The 22,453-nt window shown below is 38.1% G+C and overlaps 1 protein-coding gene across 1 annotated transcript in view; it reads left to right on the top strand.

Moving 5' to 3' along the window:
* DCHS2 (dachsous cadherin-related 2) overlaps positions 1-22,453 on the top strand; it is a 242,405-nt gene that overhangs the window by 188,123 nt on the left and 31,829 nt on the right. Inside the window, exons 13-14 of the mRNA XM_019441220.2 lie at positions 134-991; positions 20,794-20,907. Of these exons, the coding sequence (XP_019296765.2) occupies positions 134-991; positions 20,794-20,907 (972 nt within the window). The remainder of the gene's footprint in view (positions 1-133; positions 992-20,793; positions 20,908-22,453) is intronic.

The following is a 22,453-nucleotide window of genomic DNA, read 5'->3' on the forward strand; positions in this document are numbered from 1 at the left end:
CTCATCGCATACATGAATGATATATGTAGCACATATACACATGAATCATATGTGTATGTATATATAGCCAGCAAAGGGCTGCTACTTCTTCAATTCGAATGGATTGTGAATTTGTATTTGTTTCCTTTCGTAGATGGGAATACCGATGAATACTTTGCTATTAATGAAACATCAGGAGACCTCTCAACCACTCGCGCTTTGGACCGGGAGCAAGTCAGCAACTTTACGTTAGTCATCCTGTGTTCTGACCTAGGGGATCCACCGAGGAGCTCTCTGGTGCAGTTGCAGGTTAGAGTTTTGGATGACAATGACCATGGCCCTTCCTTCCCCACGCTGCATTACCAGGCCTCCGTGAGAGAAGATGCTGAAGTGGGGACAGTGGTTCTGGTACTATCTGCTGTGGACAAGGACGAAGGTCTGAATGCGCAAACTGAGTATTTTCTGGAGGGTGAAGCTTCTGGTACATTCACCATTGATTCTGTGGCGGGTGCACTGAGAACCTGCCACGCCTTGGACCGAGAAGCCAGATCCCAACATACATTTCGGGCTGTGGCCAGAGACTGTAGTGTCCAGGGCTCGAGAAGCACCACAGTAATTATAAAAGTGCATGTCATGGATGTTAATGACAATGATCCGGTGTGGGAGCAGAACCCCTTTGAAATTTTTCTTTCCGCCCAGTCACCTCCTAACCAGACAACTGCCATTCTGACAGCCAGTGACCCCGACTTGGGACCCAATGGAACTGTCATGTTTAGTTTTGCAGAGACCCAGTCGATGTTTTCTATTGATAAGTATACAGGAGAAGTCCAACTTCGGCACAACCCATCTTCAGAATATTTTCCAATCTGGCTGCAGTTAAAAGTTATGGACCAAGGCGTCCCAGCTAGGACAGCCACTGGCCTCTTAGTCGTTCACATGGAAGGAGAAGATAGAAAGATTTCCTTCAGCCACCCTCTGTATAAAGGGACTGTGACTGAAAATTGTGATGCAGGTGAGTGTCCCCTCAAGTTTTTGTATATTGCATCTGTCTGGGCAAAATGTTTAAAATGAAGGTTTATACAACAAGAGTGCTATTGCAGATTCAGTCATAAATTTCTGAGTTCAGCCAATTTTCTTTTATTTTTTAAAATTTTGTCAGCGTTTATTTTTGAGAGACAGAGAGACAGAGCATGAGTGGGAGAAGGGCAGAGAGAGAGGAAGACACAGGATCTGAAGCAGGCTCCAGTCACTGAGCTGTAAGCATACAGCCCGACCCGGGGCTCGAACTCACAAACCATGAGGTCATGACCTGGGCCGATGTCAGATGCTTAACCGACTCAGCCACCCAGGCATCTCAGTATGCCAGTTTTCATCCATAGTACAGTATTAAAACAATACCTTCAATCAGGGCCCCTGGGTGGCTCTGTTGGTTAACTGTCTGACTCTTGGTTTCGACTCAGGTCATGATCTCACGGTTTGTGAGTTCAAGCCCTGGATGGGGCTCTGTGCTGACGGTAGGAAACTTGCTTGGGATTCAGTCTCCCTCCCTCTCTCTGCCCCTTCCCTGTACACGTGTGCTCTCATTCTAAATAAATAAATAAACAAACTTAAAAAACAATACCTTCAAATATAGTAACACACACACACAAACCTTTAAAAACAACAAAGAGTGAAAATGCTGAAAAATAAATCATTTAGGGCTTTTGAAGTTTCAGTTAATTTAGGTTTACAATGTCAAAAATAAACCCTTTTATTTAAATGTATATGAATCCTCAACAAGTGTACATTTCCTAAAGTACTTTCTTAGAAGTACAGTAAAAGAGGAGGCATGTTGTGGTTAAATGCTTGAGCTCTGCCTGAGTTTAATTCCAAATTCAACCACCGTGCCTCCTTGGGCAGCTGAATCTCTCTGAGCCTCAGTTTCCTAACCCATAAATTAGGAATAATAATCATACCTACCTCATTAGGTTCTGGGAGCTGAATAAGCTAGTTCATGTAAAGCACTTAGAACAGTGTCTAATACATAGTAAGCATGTAATAAATAGAAACTGCTACTGCTAATATTATTACTTCATTTCGATAGGGTCAGCAGTGGCTTTCAAACAATGCAGTAATATCTGATCCTCAAAGAATTCGTGGCAGATAATACAGCTCAGCACAGGCTTCTGCGAACAGTAACTATTTTTCCTAATAATGCTGTTTGTTTTCAATTATTTCCTTACATTTATGCCATACTGGGAAGCATAAATAAAAATCAGTTTTAATTATCTTTCTATCCAAAATTGAAAAGACTTCCTTACAGACAGTCATAAATTGAAAGACATTTGACTTGGGTAATTTTATCTGACTAGAGAGTGCAGGGATGAATCTGCTGATTCTTTCCACCAACTGGGCAAAGCACACGGACTCAGAGGAGCTTAGCTGTTAAAGGTCTGCTGTGTGCTGTGCACCTGCTCGTGGCATTTGTGGTTTCCGTTTTGTCATTTTATCATGATTCAATTTCAATTTATCTGCACCTACCTACTATTTAAAAGGCACTCTGCATTTCTCTCATTTGATGTATTCATTTCATAGTGAAAATATCTATGTTACACATTTTATACTGCCTTCTCTATGAAAAGAGAATATTCAGCTTAATATTGAATATTAAATTAGGGTTGTTTTCAGTTGCAGATTATTAACTTGACTTTGGCCCTTTTTGGAATTATGGTTATTCCATAGATTGCTTCCACAGAAGGTCTCTTATTGATTCTAAACATAATTCACAGTAAATTGCAGTTTTCTGCATTAAAGGAAATAATAGTGACTTCCAAACTAAATCAGAAATTTGCAACATGTATTCTTATGTGTAATGAGACTTCCAAATAAGCGTTAAATGTTAAACAATATGAGATGCTCCTTAGAGCTATACTTCTATTACTCTTAAGAGGCATGCATTCCAACACCAGAGCAGAACCTGATGGAAAGTAAAGTTAGAATTTTCTAAATAATATAGCACAAAAACAATATGTTAATCTTAAAATTTATTTGATAAAATTACAGTATCTTTGAGCCCAGCCTTTGTCTGCAGTGCAAAAAGGAACATTTGTCTAAAAGCCCTTGGCACTTGGTCTTTCTGCTGCTACGTGAATGTTTCAGTGACTGAGAGTTTAGAAGGGTGGTTCTTGAAATTGGGTGTGAACCAAATGATCTGTAACCCACTCCTGAAGGATCTGCTTCATTAAGTTTGGGGTCCAGGAATTGTTTTTCACAAGCTCTGTGGGCGATTTGACTGCATGACAAAGTTGGAAAATCTCTTCCTTTGGAAAGTCATTCACACGTTGAACCTAGCTCTCCCTCTATCCATAGATAGATATCCTAGCTCTCCGTCTATCCATAAATCTAGTTCTTCCCTCTGGAGCACTCCTCTGCTATACACAGTCACTCTTCATATATTTTATTTGCTCTTTCCACTAACGTTTTTAATTAGAGAAAGAGAGAATGAGAGAGAGATTGCATGAGCAGGGGAGAGGAGCAGAGGGAGAGAGAGAAAATCTTATGTAGGCTCCATGCTCAGTGCAGACCCTGATGTGGGGCTTGATCCTACAACCTTGGGATCATGACCTGAGCTGAATCCAAGAGTCAGATGCCCAACCAACTGAGCCACTTAGGTGGCCCTCCTTGAATTTTTTTTTTATCGAGTGTTATATGCCCGGTACTTATCTACTGGGATGTATTAGTGAACTAAAAGACCTAAATGCTTGTCCTCATGAGGCTAATAACGTTCTAGCGGGGATACTGAGACAGTGTCAATGAACATAATGAATAACTATAGTATATGTTAGATGGTGATAAGAGCTATCAAGTAAAGAAAAAGCAGAGCAAGGTAAGAAGGAATTAGGAGGTGTTGGGTGGGGGACAAACAGTAGTTTTAAATAGTAGGTAAGGGCCGGCATCATTGAGCTGACACATTTGGACAAAGACCTAAGGAGAGGAGACAGCCATTTGTATATTTGGGGGTACGGTATTTCAGAAAAAAGGAAGAAGCTAGTGGGAGCCTTCCTGGTTTGTTCAAAGAACAGCAAAGAGGACTGTGTGACGAAGCAGAGTAAGCAAGGGCCAGAGCGATGGGAAATGAGGTCGGAGGACGACCAGACCACGTGGGGCCTTGTAGACCACAGGGGGATGTTGGCTTTTACTCAAGTAGTTTTCCCTTCTTTAATTCCTTCAGTTATCTTTCACATAATAAGTTTTCCAACCGCTACTAGTGAACATTCACATTCAGTATAAATTCTTCAGAGTAATAGGCATTAAATATATTATTCTTCAGAAGAACTGGCATGGAAGTCATCATTGTTATTATACTTTTTCACATCAGTGGATACAATTTCTAAATATTAAGTAATGTGCCTGGGCTTTCCCTAATTGTTAGAATATTCTTTTCTCAATTTACCCAGGATCAATTTGTTTGCAGGATTAAGCCAAAATAAAAATCAATATCCAAGGTACCCCAAAGAAAACAGTTCAGTATGAAATTAAGTTATGGATTAGTAAATACAATATTTATGGTTGAATTCAGGAGTGAATTAAAATAACACTAATGAAAACTGCCATGGGAGTGCAAACTTTGCACCTGTTTTCATTTTTGCGATGTGCCGTTCATTTGTATGTCACAGATTCACTCTGTGGATAAGAGGCAGCCATTATGGGAGGGAACTATCTTGATTTTAACCTGTTTGCCCATCACTCAGGCAGCAACTCATCAAATCTGTACACCTTCAGTCTACTTCCAGCCATCACAATTGGGATTAATCGATATGGTTAAGAGTAACCTGGCCTGAGATTAAAAGTTAGTACAGAAGACAGTGAAGACCAAATTACTTTCTTGCCTCTGTAGGTGGGCTTCCTGTTTGAGATTCAGTCAGAAAAGCTAATGATGGGAAGACATCATCCTGCTATATGCATCACTGTGTTTTCTTTGACCTCTGATCAGAGTTGTCCTTCTTAGTCCTCTTGTATTTAGAACAATTGGAATAAATTTAACTGTTATCTTTATAATAGAACTTAAGACTTTAAAAATCAATTTATTAAATCTTATACATAAAAAAGACTAGAAATACTTCTGGTAGTACTACAAGCATATGGAACCCATAAACATCCAGGTAGGTATACATTTCAAGACACCTGAAGCAATGGGTTGGGACCTCATTATGAAGAGTAAACTATGACATGTTTGAAGGACATAAAGTCTAAATTGAGAGAGAAGCTAAACATTGGGCATATAATAGGAAGGAGAAAGACAGAAGGGAAGGATGACGGTTAAGTAGGCCATTGAGTATGATTAGATGCAACTAACCTGTACCTGGTTCAGCAGGAATTCCTAACCTCCTGTGAAAAACAGTGACAAGGTGCATAACATACTGACTGACATTTCAAGTCGGCCAAAGCTTTACTTAGACATGAATTCAGTTCAGACTGCTGGATCATATCATAGACATCAGAAGGTGATTTTTTTTTTGCTTTGAATTCCAGTAGTTTTATCTTTTTTTTTTAATTTTTTTGATGTTTATTTATTTTTGAGACAGAGAGAGCCAGAGCATGAACGGGGGAGGGTCAGAGAGAGAGGGAGACACAGAATCCGAAGCAGGCTCCAGGCTCTGAGCTGTCAGCACAGAGCCCGACGTGGGGCTCGAACTCACAGACCGTGAGATCATGACCTGAGCCAAAGTCAGAGGCTCAACTGACTAAGCCACCCAGGTGCCCCAAGAATTCCAGTAGTTTTAAAAGACTGTAAATCCATTGATTAGTCCTAGAATGGCCTTGATATAAATTATTTAATAACATTTTATAGCCTCCAGCATTATTTCCTCCCAAATATGTCTTTTGTTTTTCATTTTGTTTTCAAATGCAAAATATGTGCCTTTTGGAAACTTAAATTTTCCGTGGGCTACTCAAATATCCTATCAGCCGGCATCACTTGACATCTTGAGCAAATTCTTTGTTGTATTATCATAAATTTTCATCACTCCAAACTAATTTTAACATTTAAATGTCCTTTTAAGAAAATTAAAAGTTAAAACAAATAGCCCTAATGTATTTATATTTGTTTAACATTTCTTTCTGGCCAGGCCCACAGGTTTGGGTTTTGATTAACATTGCATTCATCTACGAATAATGTTAAATGTAACACCGACTGTTTAAAATGATATATAGTTCAGTATATAGTTCCCATTTAAAAGAAACTCTTTGGTAGGTAAAATCTCTTTAAGAGTTGGTCATGATGTATTCACTTATTCACAGAAAGAGTCACTCTCCGGGATACCAGTTGTCCATAAGAGAGAGAGGCCACCCATACAGCAACGTGAGAGAAAGAGTTGAAATTCAAGTGATTCCCCACTCTTTACACTTGCCACTGTTCCTCTTCAATCTAGATGAGAGGGAATATAACTGTCCTGAATTTCTTGAAGTGAAAAATAAACCACTTGGTTGCCTGTGGTGTTTCAATCCATTCAACAATTTCAGTGGACCTTCTGGAAGCCACCATTTATTTCTTGTTTCACTCCCAATGCTTTGGGTATCCTGAGGAAGATGAATCAGTAGTCACAGTCCCTAGTGTGGATTATTCGCAGCTTCATGCATTTCTTTTGGTTACCATGAGGGGAAAATATGAAATTATGAATTGTATCGATAACGGTGCCTAAAAGTAAATACTCAGACCTCAAAAATCTTGAGATAACATTAAAACATGATGATGTACAGGGGCATTCTAACTAGTGAATTATGCATATTTAATTTTGTATCATAAACACATCTGATCTTGATAGTTTGGAGGGCAACCCCTTCTTCTTTGGTCCTTTGGCAGTGGGTCCAGTAAATTTTGGCTCTTACTCTTGGTAGACTGGGCACATGTATGTAGAGTGTGGTGTGATAGGAGTTGGTGTAGCTGAGTGGGTCACCACCATTCTCCACTCACAGTGTATGAGCTGTCTTTCTCCTCCTATAAAGTGGAAATGATAAGGATTTCCTCATAGGGCTACTATAAGGATTAAATGAGGTCATGTAGTGTACTAGTCATTTTTTAAATTGTTATTATTACTCTCCTTCTATCTCAAATCTTTCATTGAATTCTATAAAGTTCACTGGGTATAAATTCTTACCAGAGCAACTAGTTGTTACACAGCAATAATATAACAACAGTGAAATGCTTTCAGGTTTTAAAGCCCCACCATTCCATTCCATTCCATTTTGTCTCCAAACAAGATAGCAATTATACTTTCCAAGGTGACAAAGCTCCCATAACTATGGAAGTTATGGGAAGAGTTCCCATAATCTGTGTCATCTATATCTTTGGAACAGGGCCCAACATACACATTTTTATGATAATGACAAAAGGGGAAGCAATTACGTATCACCTGTCACCCCTTTTTCATTTTATTTAAGGCCAGTCTCATATTTGGAATGAAACTCATTGGAATGAGTGGTATCTAACTAGCCCAGTATGGCATTTCATCACCTTACCTATGACTAAGATAGCTCTGGAGGAGATAGAGAAGAGTACCTTCGATGAGGTCAGTCTGTCTCAGAGCAAGATAAACGTCTCAAAAGGCAGCTTTCATCTTTGGAAATTAACCCCAGTCTCACATCTGGGCCTCAGCCATTATAGGCTCAACACCTCATCTTATTAACAAGCCAGGGAGTTACTTCGCCCAGGGTTGGAACTTATTAACCAATATGAAGGAGACTGATACATCGACCAGAATGTCAGTTTTTAGGTATATGAAAAACTATACTTGCCGTGTGGATTACAACAGTCCTGCCAGGATGAAAAGGTCTCTCTTTCTAGGAGAAAGGACACAGGAAGCCACACTGTAATCAGAAAGTTGTTACAAGTTATTGCTTATTAATCCTAAACAGTTGAAGAGGCTCTCTTGAGCTTTCCAGTGTGACCTTGATGACCTTTAGATTGTTGAAACAGTGACAAAACAGGTTTTATACCTAGCTGACTTTGAAGTCTTGTGAAGGCCTGGGGAGAAATCTGAGTTAGGAAGTTAGGAGGGTACTGTGGTAATCCACGTGATGAATGACCATAGAGGGTCAGGGGAGATTTTATTTTATTTTATTTTATTTTTATTTTATTTTATTTTATTTTATTTTATTTTATTTTATTTTATTTTATTTTATTATTTTTAAGTTTATTCATTTATTTTGAGAGAGAAAGAGAGAGAGAGAACATGCACAAGCGGAGGAGGGGCAGAGAGAGAGAGAGAGAGAGAAGGGGAGGGAGACAATCCCAAGCAGGCTCTGCACAGAGCCCCACATAGGGCTCAATCATTGGGAGATCATGACCTGACCCAACATCAAGAGTTGGTGGCTTAACTGACTGAGCCACCCAGGCGCCCCTGAGGAGCTTTTAAAAATTACCTCTACCTAGACATCCACAACCCCCACGCAATTAGATGAGATTTTTGAAGGTACATCAGGCATTGTGAATGGGTAGAAACTCCCATGTAATTATGCATGCAAGCCAAAGGTGGAGGTAGAGAGAGGGCCTAGAAGAAATGCAAAGTAACAGCAGTATTTTGCAAGGGTTGAAGTAACGCATCTACCAAAGAGACTGAGGTGTAGGGGCTGGCCAGGGCATCACTGAAAGTCTGGGAGGGTAGTGTTAGAGGAGCAGGAAGGTGATGCGTTCAAAAGGCAGGGAGTGGTCAACAATTTCTAATTTGCAGCAGAGGTTAGGAAAGATGAGGACCGAACAGTGAGCACTAGTTTAGTTGGAGGTCTGTCCCCAGTGCAGAAGTGCATGAGGTGGTCGGCTGCTACCCAGCACTCAGAAAACCTCTCCTTCACGGGGTAGGGGAGTGTTTCCGGGGATGGTCTGAGGATGCCATCTTGATACAAGGAGGTAAGGACACAGTAGAAAGGAAGGCATGTCTGAAAAGATAAGTCCTTGCACCGAGTATAAAGGATAAGACAATAAGAGAAAAAGACACAATTAGCAACATGAGGAGCATCCGGAAAGGAGGTTCTGAAGAGTAAGTTCACCTTGGTGAAAGAGTTCAGGATTTGGCAGAGAATAGAGGCCAGGAACGGAGACCACCAACATGCACTCCAGAGTCGACTGCGGCTGCTTACAAGGAATTATGTGCAGCCAGATAAAATTTAGCAACTTCAGGGAGGATTGGAAACATTAGGGTGAATTAAGTCACTAGAACTATTTTAGAAGCTAAGGTCCAGTGAGGTGCAGAGCGAGCGGGGATGAGAAGTTCAGTCTGTTTTCAAAGGGTTGGCTGTGAAGGGTAACAAAGGACCATGGCAGTGGCTTGAAGAGTCTTGAAGATCAGAGGGGCATTTTGTTTTGTTTTTGAAAGCCAGAAGAGATTTGGACATTTGTGATTTATAGCACTGTTAAGTTTACTGAGAAATCTCATTTATATTTGAGTATAAAACGGGAATAAAACACTTGGAAATATCAGGATTTCTTTTCTTTCCTTTTTGTTTTCAATTAGCATCTATTATTTGTGGATGTTGAACCCTGGTTTCAGATTTTTACATTTTGAGGACAGCAGTGCATCTCCCTCAAGCTGTGACAGTCAAATGGAATCATTAAAATACTTGATTATAGTATTCATTATGTGGCAGCTAAAAACATCTTAAACGGCGTTTCTTTAATCTAAGTAAAACATATTTTTAAGATTTTTAAGACATTCACTTTGTTTCTTGAAGTAATTGGAAATGTGCCAGGTATCTAACCACCAAAGTTGAGAAGTACTTGTATTGAAAAATTGTGCAACCTTTCTTTCTGGACATATGCAGGCTCTGGATTCTAGCTGGCTCAGGGATGCCAGGAGCTGGAAAGGAGAAAAAGGACAGCTCTTGAAAACGAAGGGAAATTGGAGTCTGGTCATCAACCTGGGGGTGCAAACTAGACAGGGAATCATTGGAAAATGAGGGGAGATTAACAGCCTCAGGTCTGCAGACAAGGTTTGAGATTCTGATCCAACAGTGAAGCAACACTGAAAATTCTCAAGCTCATGCTTTAAATACAGTCTTCTGTAAATCACAAAATTAGAGAGGTAGTAGGAACATCAGGGAGTCACTTTAACACCTGCCTTTCTCTAAGTTGTTATAAGTGAATTTCAAATGATTCAATGCATCCATTTATAGATAATCTTCCTTTTAAAAAATTTGGCCACCAAAATCTGTAACCCCATTAAAAATGCATTTCAGACTTAATCAATTTTGTTGACTTCTCATTTCATGTATTAATTCTGTCTTGGTTTTCTGACACATCTCTCTTTTCCTAAAGCTCATAAAAGGTCAATAAGCACTTTTCATAGCTTCCTCTATTAATTTCCTTAAGGTGTTCACAAAAGCAAATGTGTTCAAGATTGCATAGCATTTACATTTTAAAACATGGTTTTCATCTGTTCACAAATTTTGGAAAATTATTTATTTTGAGATTTTCCATGCTTTGTCTCATCCCAGGGGTGAATTCTTTGGAAAGCTTTAGTAGCATATGTGCAGTCATTTCTGATGATGGGAAGAGGAAAATCAACTTTTCTTCCTTTTCTAATTGTGGTAAGAGACACATAACAGAAAATTTACCGTTGTAAATAATCATTTTTAAGTGCACTGTATGGTAGTGATAACAATAGGCCCGTCATTGTGCAGTGGATTTCTAGAACATTTTCGTCTTTCAAAACGGAAATTATACTCATTGAACAACTCTTTCCCTTCCCTCCAGCTTCTAGCAACCGCCATTCTACTTCTGCTGCTCAGGGTGTGGCTACTTTAGATACCTCGTATAAGTGGAGTCAATGAAGTATTTGTCTTTTTGTGACTGGCTTATTCACAAAATCAAGGTTCCTCAGTGCCTATGACAGGATTTCCTTCTTGTTAAAGGCTGAATAATGCTTTATTGTATGTATATACTACATTTCTTTATCCCCTCATCCATCCAAGGACATTTAGATTATTTCTATCTCTTGGCTGTTATAAAAAATGTTGCAGCAAACATGGATATGCAGGTATCCCCTTGATATCTTATTTTCAGTTCTTTGGATATATGCACCCAGGTGGGATTTCTGGATATATGACAGCTTTAATTTTAATTTTTGGAGAAACCTTCATACTGTATTCCATAGGAGCTACACCATTTTATAACACCACCAGCAGTGTCCAAGGATTCCAATTTCTACATATCCTCACCAACACTCGTTATTTTCTGTTTTGTTTTTGTTTTTGTTTTCTAACACCCATCCTAACTGAAGTGAGGTGATATCTTGTGGTTTCGATTTGCATTTCCCTGATGATTAGTGATACTGAGCATCTTTTAAAAATCTGTTGGTCATTTTGGGACACCTGGGCCACTCAGTCGGTTAAGCTTCCAACTCTTGATTTTGGCTCGTGTCATGATCTCAAGGTTTGTGAATTAGAGCCCCGCACTGGGCTCCGTGCTGACAGAGTGGAGCCTGCTTAGGATTCTCTCTCTCTCTCTCTCTCTCTCTCTCTCTCTCTCTCTCTCTCTCTCTCTCTCTCTCTTCCCCTCCCCTGCTTGTGCTCTCCTGTCAAATTAAATAAATAAACATAAAAAAAAATATGCATGGGGATTTCTTTCTGGAATCTTCTGTTCTATTGGTCTCTCTGTATCTGGCCAGTACCATACTGTTTTGATTACTCTAGCTCTGCACTATTGAAGTTAGTAAGTGTGACGCCTTCTGCTGTTTGGTTGTTTTTTCCCTCATGATTATTTTGGCTATTTGGAAGCATTTGAGATTCTGTGTGAATATTAAAATTCTTTTTTTCTGTTTCTGTAAAAAAAAAAGCCATTGAGATTTTGATATGGATTGCATTGATTCTGTAGATTGTTTTGGGTGGTGTAGACATTTTAATATGAAGTCTTCCACTCCTCATGGAGTGGCCATAGAATGTCTTTCCATGTATTTGTGTCTTCTATAATTTATTTTAGCAATGTTTTATAGTTTTTAGTGTATAAGACTTTCACCTCCTTGGTTAAATTTATCCCAATTTTTTTCATGCTATTGTAAACGGGATTGTTTTCCGAATTTCTTTTTTCAGATTGTGCATTGTTAGTGCATAGAAACACAAGTGATTTTGTATTCTACAACTTTGCTGAATTCATATATTAGTTCTAACTAGTGTGTGTGTGTGTGTATGTGTGTGTGTGTGTGTGTGTGTGTGTGTTTAATCTATAGAGTTTTCTACATTAGGTTCTACATAGATCATGTCATCTAAAAGCAAGGATCATTTTATTCTTGTTTTCTGATTTTGATGCTTGTAAGTTCAGATTCCTTTGGCTAGGACTTTCAGTACTATATGTAGCAAAGAAGTTGCGAGAGTGGGCGTTCTTGCCTTGTTCTTGGTTGAAAAGCTTTTCGATTTCACTGTTGAGTAAGAATGTTAGAGCTGTGGACTTTTCTTATATGGCCTTTATTATGTATGGTAATTTCCTTCTGTTCCTAGTTTATTGAGTGTGTTTATCATGAGTGTGTTGAATTTTGCCAAATGCTTTTTCTGCGTGTATTGAGATGATCATGTGATTTTTACTCTTTATTCTGTTAAGGTGGTGTATCACACTGATTGATTTTCATACATTGAAGTATCATTGCATCCCAGGAATAAATCTCACATTGTTATGACATGTGCTCCTTTTAATGTGCTGTTGAATTCGGTTTGCTGGTATTTTGTTGAGGATCTTTGCATTTATATTCATCAGGGGTAGATTTCTTGTAGTGTCTCTGTATTTTGGCATCAGAGTAATGCTGGCCTCATAAAATAAGTTTGGAAGTGTTGTCTTCAATATTTTGGAAGAGTTTGAGAATGATTGGTGTTAATTCTTCTTTAAATGTTTGGTAGACTTCACCAGTGAAGCCATCTGGTTCTCTTTATGGGGAGGTTTTGATTATTGATTCAGTCTTCTTACTAGTTCTATATACATCTGTTCAGATTTTTTTCTTTCTGTAAATTCAATTTTGGTAGGGTGTGTGTTTCTGGAAATATGTTCTTTTCTCCTAGGTTATCTTATTTGGGTGTATCATTGTTCATAGTAGTCTCTTATGATACCTTTTATTTCTGTGGCATCATTTGTAATATCTCCTCTTTCATTTCTAGTTTTTGTTACTTGAGTCTTTTTACTTTTTTTCTTTGTCTAGGCTAAGGATTTGTCAGTTTTGCTGATTTTTTAAATTTTATTTATTTTGAGAGAGAGAGAGAGAGAGAGAGAGAGAGAGAGCGAGTGAGCCCAAGTGGGAAGGGTCAGAGAAAGAGGGAGAGAGAGAATCCCAAGCAGGCTCCACACTGTCCACGTGGAGCCCAACGCGGTGCTCGAACTCATGAACCGCAAGATCATAACCGGAGCGGAAGTCAGGTGCTTCACTAACTAAGCTACCCAGGTGCCCCAATTTTGCTGATTTTTTAAAAAAACTTACTTTAAGTGATTTTTCCTCTTGTTTATTTACTGTTTTTCACTTATTTCTGTTCTAATATTTATTATTTCTTTCTGCTAACTTTGCTTTTAGTTCCATTTTCTAGTCCATTGGGGTGTAAATTAGGTTGTTGATATGCAGTCTTTCTTCTTTTTTTAATGTAGGCATTTATTGCTGTAAAATTCCCTCAGCATTGTTTTTGCTGCAGCCCATGTTTTGGTATATTGTGTTTTTGTTTCATTTATTTCAAGACATTATCTAATTATCCTTTAGATTTCTTCTTTGACCTGCTCATTGTTTAAGAGTTGTTATTTAATTTCCATGTGTCTGTGAATATTCCAGTTTTCCTTTGCTGTTGATTTCTACTTTCGTTCCATTGTAGTTAGAAAAGATACTTGGTATGATTTTAATATTCTTAAATTTGTTACGACTCCTGTTGTTCCCTAACATGTCATCTGTCCTGGAGAATGTGCACTTGAGGAACAAGTGGGAACATATAAAACACTTGAGGGTGTGTATTATGCTGTTGTTGGGTAGAGTGTTCCATGTATGTCTCTTCGGTCCAATTTCTATAATATTATTCAAGTCCTTCATTTCTTCATTGATTTTCTAACTGTTTGATCTGTCCATTATTTAAAGTGAGGTATTGAAATCTTCTACTATTAATTATGTTACTATCTGCTTCTCCCTTCAATTCCATCAGTATTTTCTTCATATATATGGGTGTTCTGCTGTTAAGTGCATATTTATTTATAATTGTTTTATCTTCCTGGTTAATAGAACTTTTTATGTAGTGTCCTTATTTGTCTCGTGACAGTTTCTGACTTGCACTCTATTTTGTTGGATGTAACTATAACCTCCCCTATTTTCTTTTGGATATTATTTGCATGGAATATCTTTTCCCACCTTTCTACTTGTGGCCTATCCCTGTCTTTATATCTAAAGTGAGTTTTTTGGTGGTAGTATATACTTGGATCTTGTTTTTTTTAATCCATTCAGCTATTCCATGTTTCTTGATTGAGGAGTTTCATCCATTTAGATTTTTAAAAATTACTGATAGGAAGGACTTAATACAGCCGTTTTTATACTGTTTTATGTAGGGGCACCTGGGTGGCTTAGTCGCTGAAGCATCCGACTTCAGCTCAGGTCATGATCTCGTGGTTCGTGGGTTCAAGCCCCACGTCGGGCTCTGTGCTGACAGCTTTGGAGTCTGCTTTGGATTCTCTGTCTCCCTCTCTCTCTGCCCCTCCCCCACTCATGCTCTGTCTCTCTGTCTCTCTCTCTCTCTCAAAAATAAAACATTAAAAAAGTTTTTTAAAATTGTTTTGTGTATGTTTTTAATTTTGTTCTTTTCTTCTCTTGCCACCTTCCCTTATTTCATTAGTTTTTTGTAGTGACATGTTTTGGGTCCCTTCTTATTTCCTTTTGCATTTCATCTATAGATAATTCCTTTGTGGTTACCATAGGGATTGCATAACACATCTAATAGCTTTAACAATCTATTTTAAACCAGTAACAATTAGGGGCGCCTGGGTGGCTTGGTCGGTTAAGCGTCCGACTTCAGCTCAGGTCATGATCTCACGGTCCGTGAGTTCGAGCCCCGCGTTGGGCTCTGTGCTGACAGCTCAGAGCCTGGAGCCTGTTTCAGATTCTGTGTCTCCCTCTCTCTCTGCCCCTCCCCTGTTCATGCTCTGTCTCTCTCTGTCTCAAAAATAAATAAATGTTAAAAAAAAAAATTAAAAAAATAAATAAATAAATAAATAAACCAGTAACAATTAATTTCAATCACATACAAAAAACTGTCCCTTTACTTCTCCCTCCCACTTCGTTACTGATTTCATAAATTACCTCTTTTAGTATTTTTATCCATTAACATAGTTTTATGGTTATACTGATTTCTTATGCTTTTATCTCTAAACTTTACACCAGAATTAAAATGATCTATGTACCACCATTACAGTGTTATGAGATTTGGTATTTGTATATTTACCTTTACCAGAGAGCTTCATGTTTTCATATGCTTTTATGTTGTTATCTAATGTCCTTTCATTGCAACTGGAAATATTCAGTCTTTCTTGTCAGGTAGGTTTAGTGGTGATGAGCTCTCTCAGCTTTTGTTTACCTGAGAAGATCTTTATTTCTTTCTCATCTCTAAAGGGCAGTTTTGCTGGATATAGTATTCTTGGTGTCAGGTTTTTTCTTTCAGACCTTTGAATATATCATACCACTCCCTTCTGGCCTGGAGTTTTCATGAAGGCTTTTTGGTCTATATATTATTGTTGTTCATTCAATGTCTCTATAAGGGATGAGGTCTAGGGCTTTCTATTCAGCCATCTTGCTGATGTCACTCCCACTTTTTGTCTTAAATGATTGAAATACGTTCAGTATTTCAGTGGCTGGATGATTAAGAGATATTGGATAGTTTAAAATCATTGAAATGTTTAAAAACTCTCAAGTCAGTCGTCAATAAAATACTTGCACTGCTTAGAAATGACAAAAGTAAAACTAGAATTATTTACTCATGGGTAGTTCTGAATAAAATGTTTTTATTGTTACTTCATCTAAAAATTTCCATGAATTTTGATTTTTATAGTCACATAACATTGTTACACAATTCTGCTTTTATCTATTTTTTAAAAATATTTAATCCCTTTATTTTATTTTTTTTTTTAATGTTTATTTATTTTTGAGAGAGACAGAAACAGAATGCAAGTGGGTTAGGGGCAGAGAGAGAGGGAGATAAGAATCCGAAGCAGGCTCCAGGCACTGAGCTGTCAGCCCAGAGCCTGACGCAGGGCTCGAACTCACGAGCCGTGAGATCATGACCTGAGCCGAAGTCAGACGCTCAACCAACTGAGCCACCCAGGCGCCCCCTAATTCCTTTATTTTTGAGAGAGAGAGCATGTTCACGTGAACATACACATGAGTAAGAGAAGAGCAAAGAGAATTCCAAGCAGGCTCCACGCTGTAAGCACAGAGCTGATGCAGGGCTCAATCCCATGAACTGTGAGATTGTGACCTGAGCTGAAATCCAGTTGGACGCTTAACTAACTGAGCCACCCAGCCACCCCCATAATTCTGCTTTTGAATAGATAGTTCACTGCTGCTGTAGATGGTATTTGTTTTTTTTTTTAATGTTTATTTTTTATTTTATTTTTGAGAAAGAGAGAGAGACAGAGCGTGAACAGGGGAGGGGCAGAGAGAGGGAAACACAGAATCTGAAGCAGGTTCCAGGCTCCGGCCTGTCAGCCCAGAGCCCAATGCAGGGCTTGAACTTGCGAACCGAGAGATCATGACCTGAGCCGAAGTCGGAGGCTTAACTGATTGAGCCACCCACATGCCCCTGATATTAGTTTTTTAACTGTATTTTTGTAAAGAAGAAAACCAAGAACATGGAATGTATTACACTTTTGATGCAATGTTACACTTACAGTGAAATTCATAGAAGCCGAAAATGTAAATTTTTCTATGTTTCAGTTGCCTGATGGGATTTAAAGGTACAGTGTTGGTTTTCATTTTATCATTCCTACCTCGATGTGAAATGAGCAGTAATTGTAAAATTTCTCTAGATGTCCAGAGAAAGACTTTTACTTAAAATGTGCACAATAAGCCAAGACTTAGAAGGATTCAAGGCCCATTAGTTATTTCCTCTTTTTGGGGGTAGTCTCAAATTTAACTTCATCCAAGGAAGAACATATATAACTATTTGTAGCTCTTTGCTGACATTAGCATCTACTTTGAAATATTTTCATCGAATGAAATTCTTTGTGTGCTACAATTTCACTTGATATCATGAACATTTTATTTGCAATAAAAATAGGATTGTTCCTTTTCTAAGAGAAGCCATCTGTGATTCTTATTTACAGTTCTTTGCTCATCTTTGTTCTTTTACATGTAAGCTATCTCCATGTTTTCTTTTGTAATCGGGTATATAATTAAAGCATCCTAACCCATAGAGAAAAGGCTGTCACCAAGACTTACATCTTTTCTTGTACATAACTGTTTCTCTTATTACTGCCATTCTTAAGAATATACGACTAGCCAGTTGAAATAAAATTTCCTGTGTTTAAAAACTAAATTGTATTGTAAGCACAGAATTGTGATTATGCACCGAAAGTAAAACATACTGCACTACTGGGAAGGCATATTCCTACCGAAAATATAAGGCATTTTTATATTAGTCATATGTCTCCTAACATGTAGTAAAATAAGTATCAGATTATGATGCAGCTTGAAAGATTCTCAACATGTGCAGCAACTTGATGCCACGAGGATTAATTAAAATCCTTTACATTGTCACCAAATGACTTCATAATTGGCTTGAAACGAACCACCACTTGGAAGCCTCAAAAAATGGTTTTAAAACTTTGTTACAGTTTATGTTAAACATAATGTTTTTAAAGAGAGTAATATATCCAGTTTTGCTTTTCCCATCCTTTCTCCATAATGAATTCTATTTTATGTCTTTTTTCAATGAATTTTCAATTTCGTGAACAGTGTCATATACTTGTTTCCTTAAATATGTATAGCGATCACTGCAGTTTTCTTTGAGTGTTAAGTGTTGAAAAGGCTCCTGGGGAATATATTATCTGTTCCAGGGCCTTTTCTTTCTTCTCTTCTCTTTAGTGAAACCCTTTTTAGTATCCAGAAAAAAGCAGATCTATTGATTTGGCCTGGTTTAGGGATTGTTTTTACTGTACCTTTGAGCAAGATGGCTTTCAAGCTTGGTCCCTGGGGCCTGCGCAGTAGAAGTCAATGAAGAGGCCCAGCAGAGGCCCAGAATAGGTGTTTTTTTTTGTTTGTTTTTTTTTTTTTAGCTACTGCAAATTCCACTGTCAGATATTGTGTTATAGCAGTGAGGCATATATATATATATATATATATATATATATATATGCCTTTTTTTCCACCATAGTTGCTGTTGGTTTAGAAGGGTCCTGTGGGCAGAGAGGTATTCTTCTAGCCTCTCAGGCTAGAACACTTCAGTGAGCATCTCCGTCTCTTACTTCCTCTGTCTCTTCTGTTATCTCCTTTCTTCCCATACTTTTTGGGCACCTATTATGTACAAAGGGACAAACTTTTAATATAGGGAACAATATGATTGATTCTCGAAAAGGCATGCTATGCATAAGAAAACAGCCCCTCTGATTTTCAAGTATATGAAATTTTAGAGGCAAAACTTATCTGGAGTTGCAGAAATCTATGGAACACAAATATACAGGAAACCTCCTGTGCTCTCACAGAATTAAGTCCAATTTAGTGGAAAGATAAGATTGGTCTTCGAGTGTGTTAAGTACAAGTCCCTGGATGAAAAAGAAGTACCACAGTCTAGGTGCCAGAAGGGCTGATAACAAAAAGGAGAGATTTGTCTTCTCTATCAGGGATGGTAAATGAGCAGGCTCAGAATTGTAGTCAGGCCACAGCTGTGTTTTGTTCGACCCATGTGATGGCTTATGTTTTTCCCCTAAATTAAATTATGTTCTGACATTTATGAATTGGGAGATTTCACATGAAAACAAATATGAATTTTTGAGCTTCTCTTGACCAGAATTTAAAACTTCCTAAAGCCTGTTTTCTCTTCCCTACTGGCAGCAATGAGTTGAAGCTGAGTGCCTCAGGCACATCAGACAGTCTCTTGCTTTTTCCACCCATCTGTCTTCTTCATTTGCCCATGCTCTTACTTTTACCGAAGGCATCTGAGTTAATGATCCCTGCTGTGTGCTCCTCTCTGACACCACGTCAGCACCTGTGTTCTTCTCAAATGTTCCCTTTCAGTTTTCTTCTTGTGCCAATAAGCATGAGAAGACTCACATCATCAGACATCAGGGAAATTAAAATTAAAACCACAATGAGATACTACCACACATCCATTAGAATGACTAAAATTAAGAAGACCAGTGGATATGGAGCAACTAGAATTCTCATATGTTGCTAGCAGGAACGTAAAATGGTATAGTATCACTTTGGAAAATAGTTGGACAGTTTTTTATAAAGTTAAACATACACTCACTGTATGTGTTTATCCATGAGGAATGAAAACATATGTCCACACAAACACTGTTACATGGATGTTTATAGCAGCTGTATTCATAATAGCCTCAAACTAAAAACAATCCAAATGTCCATATATAGAAAAATGTATCAACACATTGTGGTATGTCCATTCAGTAGAATATACTCTACAGCAAAAATGGAATGAACTCTTTTTTTTTTTTTTTTTTTTTTTAATTTTTTTTCAACGATTTTTTTATTTTTTATTTTTGGGACAGAGAGAGACAGAGCATGAACGGGGGAGGGGCAGAGAGAGAGGGAGACACAGAATCGGAAACAGGCTCCAGGCTCCGAGCCATCAGCCCAGAGCCTGACGCGGGGCTCGAACTCACAGACCGCGAGATCGTGACCTGGCTGAAGTCGGACGCTTAACCGACTGCGCCACCCAGGCGCCCCTGGAATGAACTCTTAATATTTGATTCTCCAAAAATAATGCCAATCAAAAGAAGACAGATACTGTATAAGTTGTATGTGTATGAAATTTTAGAAGCAAAACAAAGTAATAGTAAATCATTGATTGTCTAGCACCAGAAGTAATAGGAAACTGGCTACAGAAAGTCACAAGGGAATTTTTTGGAGTGATAGAAATACTCTACATCTTGATCATGATGGTCGTTACACAGGTGCATATAGTTGTTCAAACACACATAAGAGTATACTTAAGATATGTGTATATTGTTGTATGTAAATGTTACCTTAATAAAGTTGATTAAATAAAAAATAATTACAAAAACCAAAAAGATGGGCAATTAAAAGAGGAGGACAAATGGACAACCTGGAGAGGAAGTAAAGCAGAAACAGCAAAGGGCATGAGATATTACACATGAAGACAGCAAAGTGCTGACTTGGGGCCCAAATGGATTCTTGAGAACCTTCCAGTGAAATCCCAGTTCTAATCACATCGTTGCCTCCCTCAGTGCTTGCTGATTCTTCTTTCATGCTGATAATCAGTCTGTTCCTATCATTTGAAATGTCATACGTCTGCCTTCCCCGCTAAAAAAGTGTTTTCTGTCACATTACCTTGTTTATTCTTCCAGGGAACTTAGCACATCAGAAATCTACTTTGATTATGTATTTGTTTAATGGTTTATTGTCTGTCTCCTTCCGTTAGCTAATCACCATGAGATTGAGATCTTTTCTAACTTACTACTCTGTCTCTAGCACCTGGCATGGGATTTAGCTTATTGAAGACTCTCAATGACTAATCATTGAATGAATGAACAAATGAAAATGTAGTAAGCAAATAATAAGTACCCAGTGTTTGCTCTGGTTTTTCCCTGAAATTTTCTTTTCCTAAAGTTTTTTCTTTTTTTTTTTTTCAACCTAATTTTTGCAGGTACTTCTATTGTGACTGTAAAAGCTGTTGCTCCTGACCCAATACAAGACAGCATTAAATATTCAATTTTTAGTGGAAACGAAGATGGGGTTTTTTCCCTGTGCTCCAACTCAGGTAATCCTTCTGTTTCCTGTAATAACTTTATCTCCTGCTCCATTTAATGTTACTAGTAAGAAATACTTCTGCAAAGGAAACTCAAAATTTGAAAGGTAGAAACATGAGAGGAACATATTTGAAAAGGTAAACAAGAAACAAATTTTTTATGGTAGCTGATGAGAAATTGTGAGAAATCAAGACCACTTCTTTATTTACATGTACTTGCTAAGAATCCTGTTCTTCACATTTCCAAATTAGGCAGTATCTAGCCTACCCTTTGAATTTTCGAAGACAAATTGGTTTCTACTTATAACTGTCTCATCTATTTGGGGCAGTGGGAGATATAGTAGGGAGACCATCAATATTGAGTTTGAATTGAAAATAACCACACATGTCTAGCCATAGGGCATTTTCACCATGAGATTCTTCTTAATGCGCCACTGAATGTCAACAATGCAACAAAAAAGGACAGCTGGAAAGGTTTCTGTGTGGTGGTAAAGAAATTACTTCCAAATACAGCATGTATTAAATTTAGCTTTAATAAGACCATTATTGTGTTTTAAATGAATACCAATTGATTATTTGAAACATACTTTTTGACCAACAACTAGATACATATCTACTGCTGCAATGTCAAACCTCAAGAAGAATGTTTTTAATAATTTCTATATTACCATACAACTGCTTTATTTAATCTGTACTACATGCACATGGGAAGAATTGAGAAGGGGGTAATTTCTTAAGCAAATGCCTTCTCGTCCCGGGGAGTGTTACGACTTTTTAGTCCACACCACCTTTGGTTGGCAGCCTTTCTGAGGTAGCTCTTCATCTCTTCACCCCAACGTTTGGTTCAAGGGTGGTGCAGGAAGCACCTTGTCTGTTGACAGGAGGGTCATTTGCGAACATCACAAAGCCTTAATCTTCTAGTAGTCCGGGTATCTTAAGTTCCGGGAAAGGAGCATAGAATGTTTAGGAATAAGGCCAGTAGCCGAGACTGCACATTTCCCCAGGCTACCCACATCCTTCTGCCACGTCACCCTTCACATGACCCAGGCATGGCCCTATTTTTTCTAGAGTCTCTCGTCAAAATTCAGGTAAAATATGCCTACAGTTAGTCCAAAGAGGTCATCCACAGATAACTCTTTGCTCTTCAATTTAAATATTTGTTTATGTTGAAATTTATTTCAAAATTTTACTGTGAAACAGCTACAAGATGATATGCTAAGACATATAAAACTATTTAATGAGCATGTACTTGCCACCTATCTCCAGAGAGGAGACGTTAGTAGAACCTCAGGAAGCCCTCTTGTGTCCCTTCCCTCTCACATCTCTCTTCCTTTATCTGAGGTAGTCTGTAACCAATAATCTGAATTTGGTATTGATCACTGCCTTTTTTTCATTATAATTTTCCCACTGTCTTTGAATCCCTAAACAATGTATTCTTTCATTTTACCTTGCTTGAAACATCACAACAGAATCATGCTAACGTACTCTCTTCTATGACTTGATTTCTTTTGCTCAACATTTTTACTGTGACTTATAGTGCATAAACCATTATGCACAC

This window comes from Panthera pardus, unplaced genomic scaffold (genome assembly GCF_024362965.1).
Source record: "Panthera pardus isolate Hobbes unplaced genomic scaffold, ASM2436296v1 HiC_scaffold_13, whole genome shotgun sequence".
Taxonomy (NCBI): Eukaryota; Metazoa; Chordata; class Mammalia; order Carnivora; family Felidae; genus Panthera; species Panthera pardus.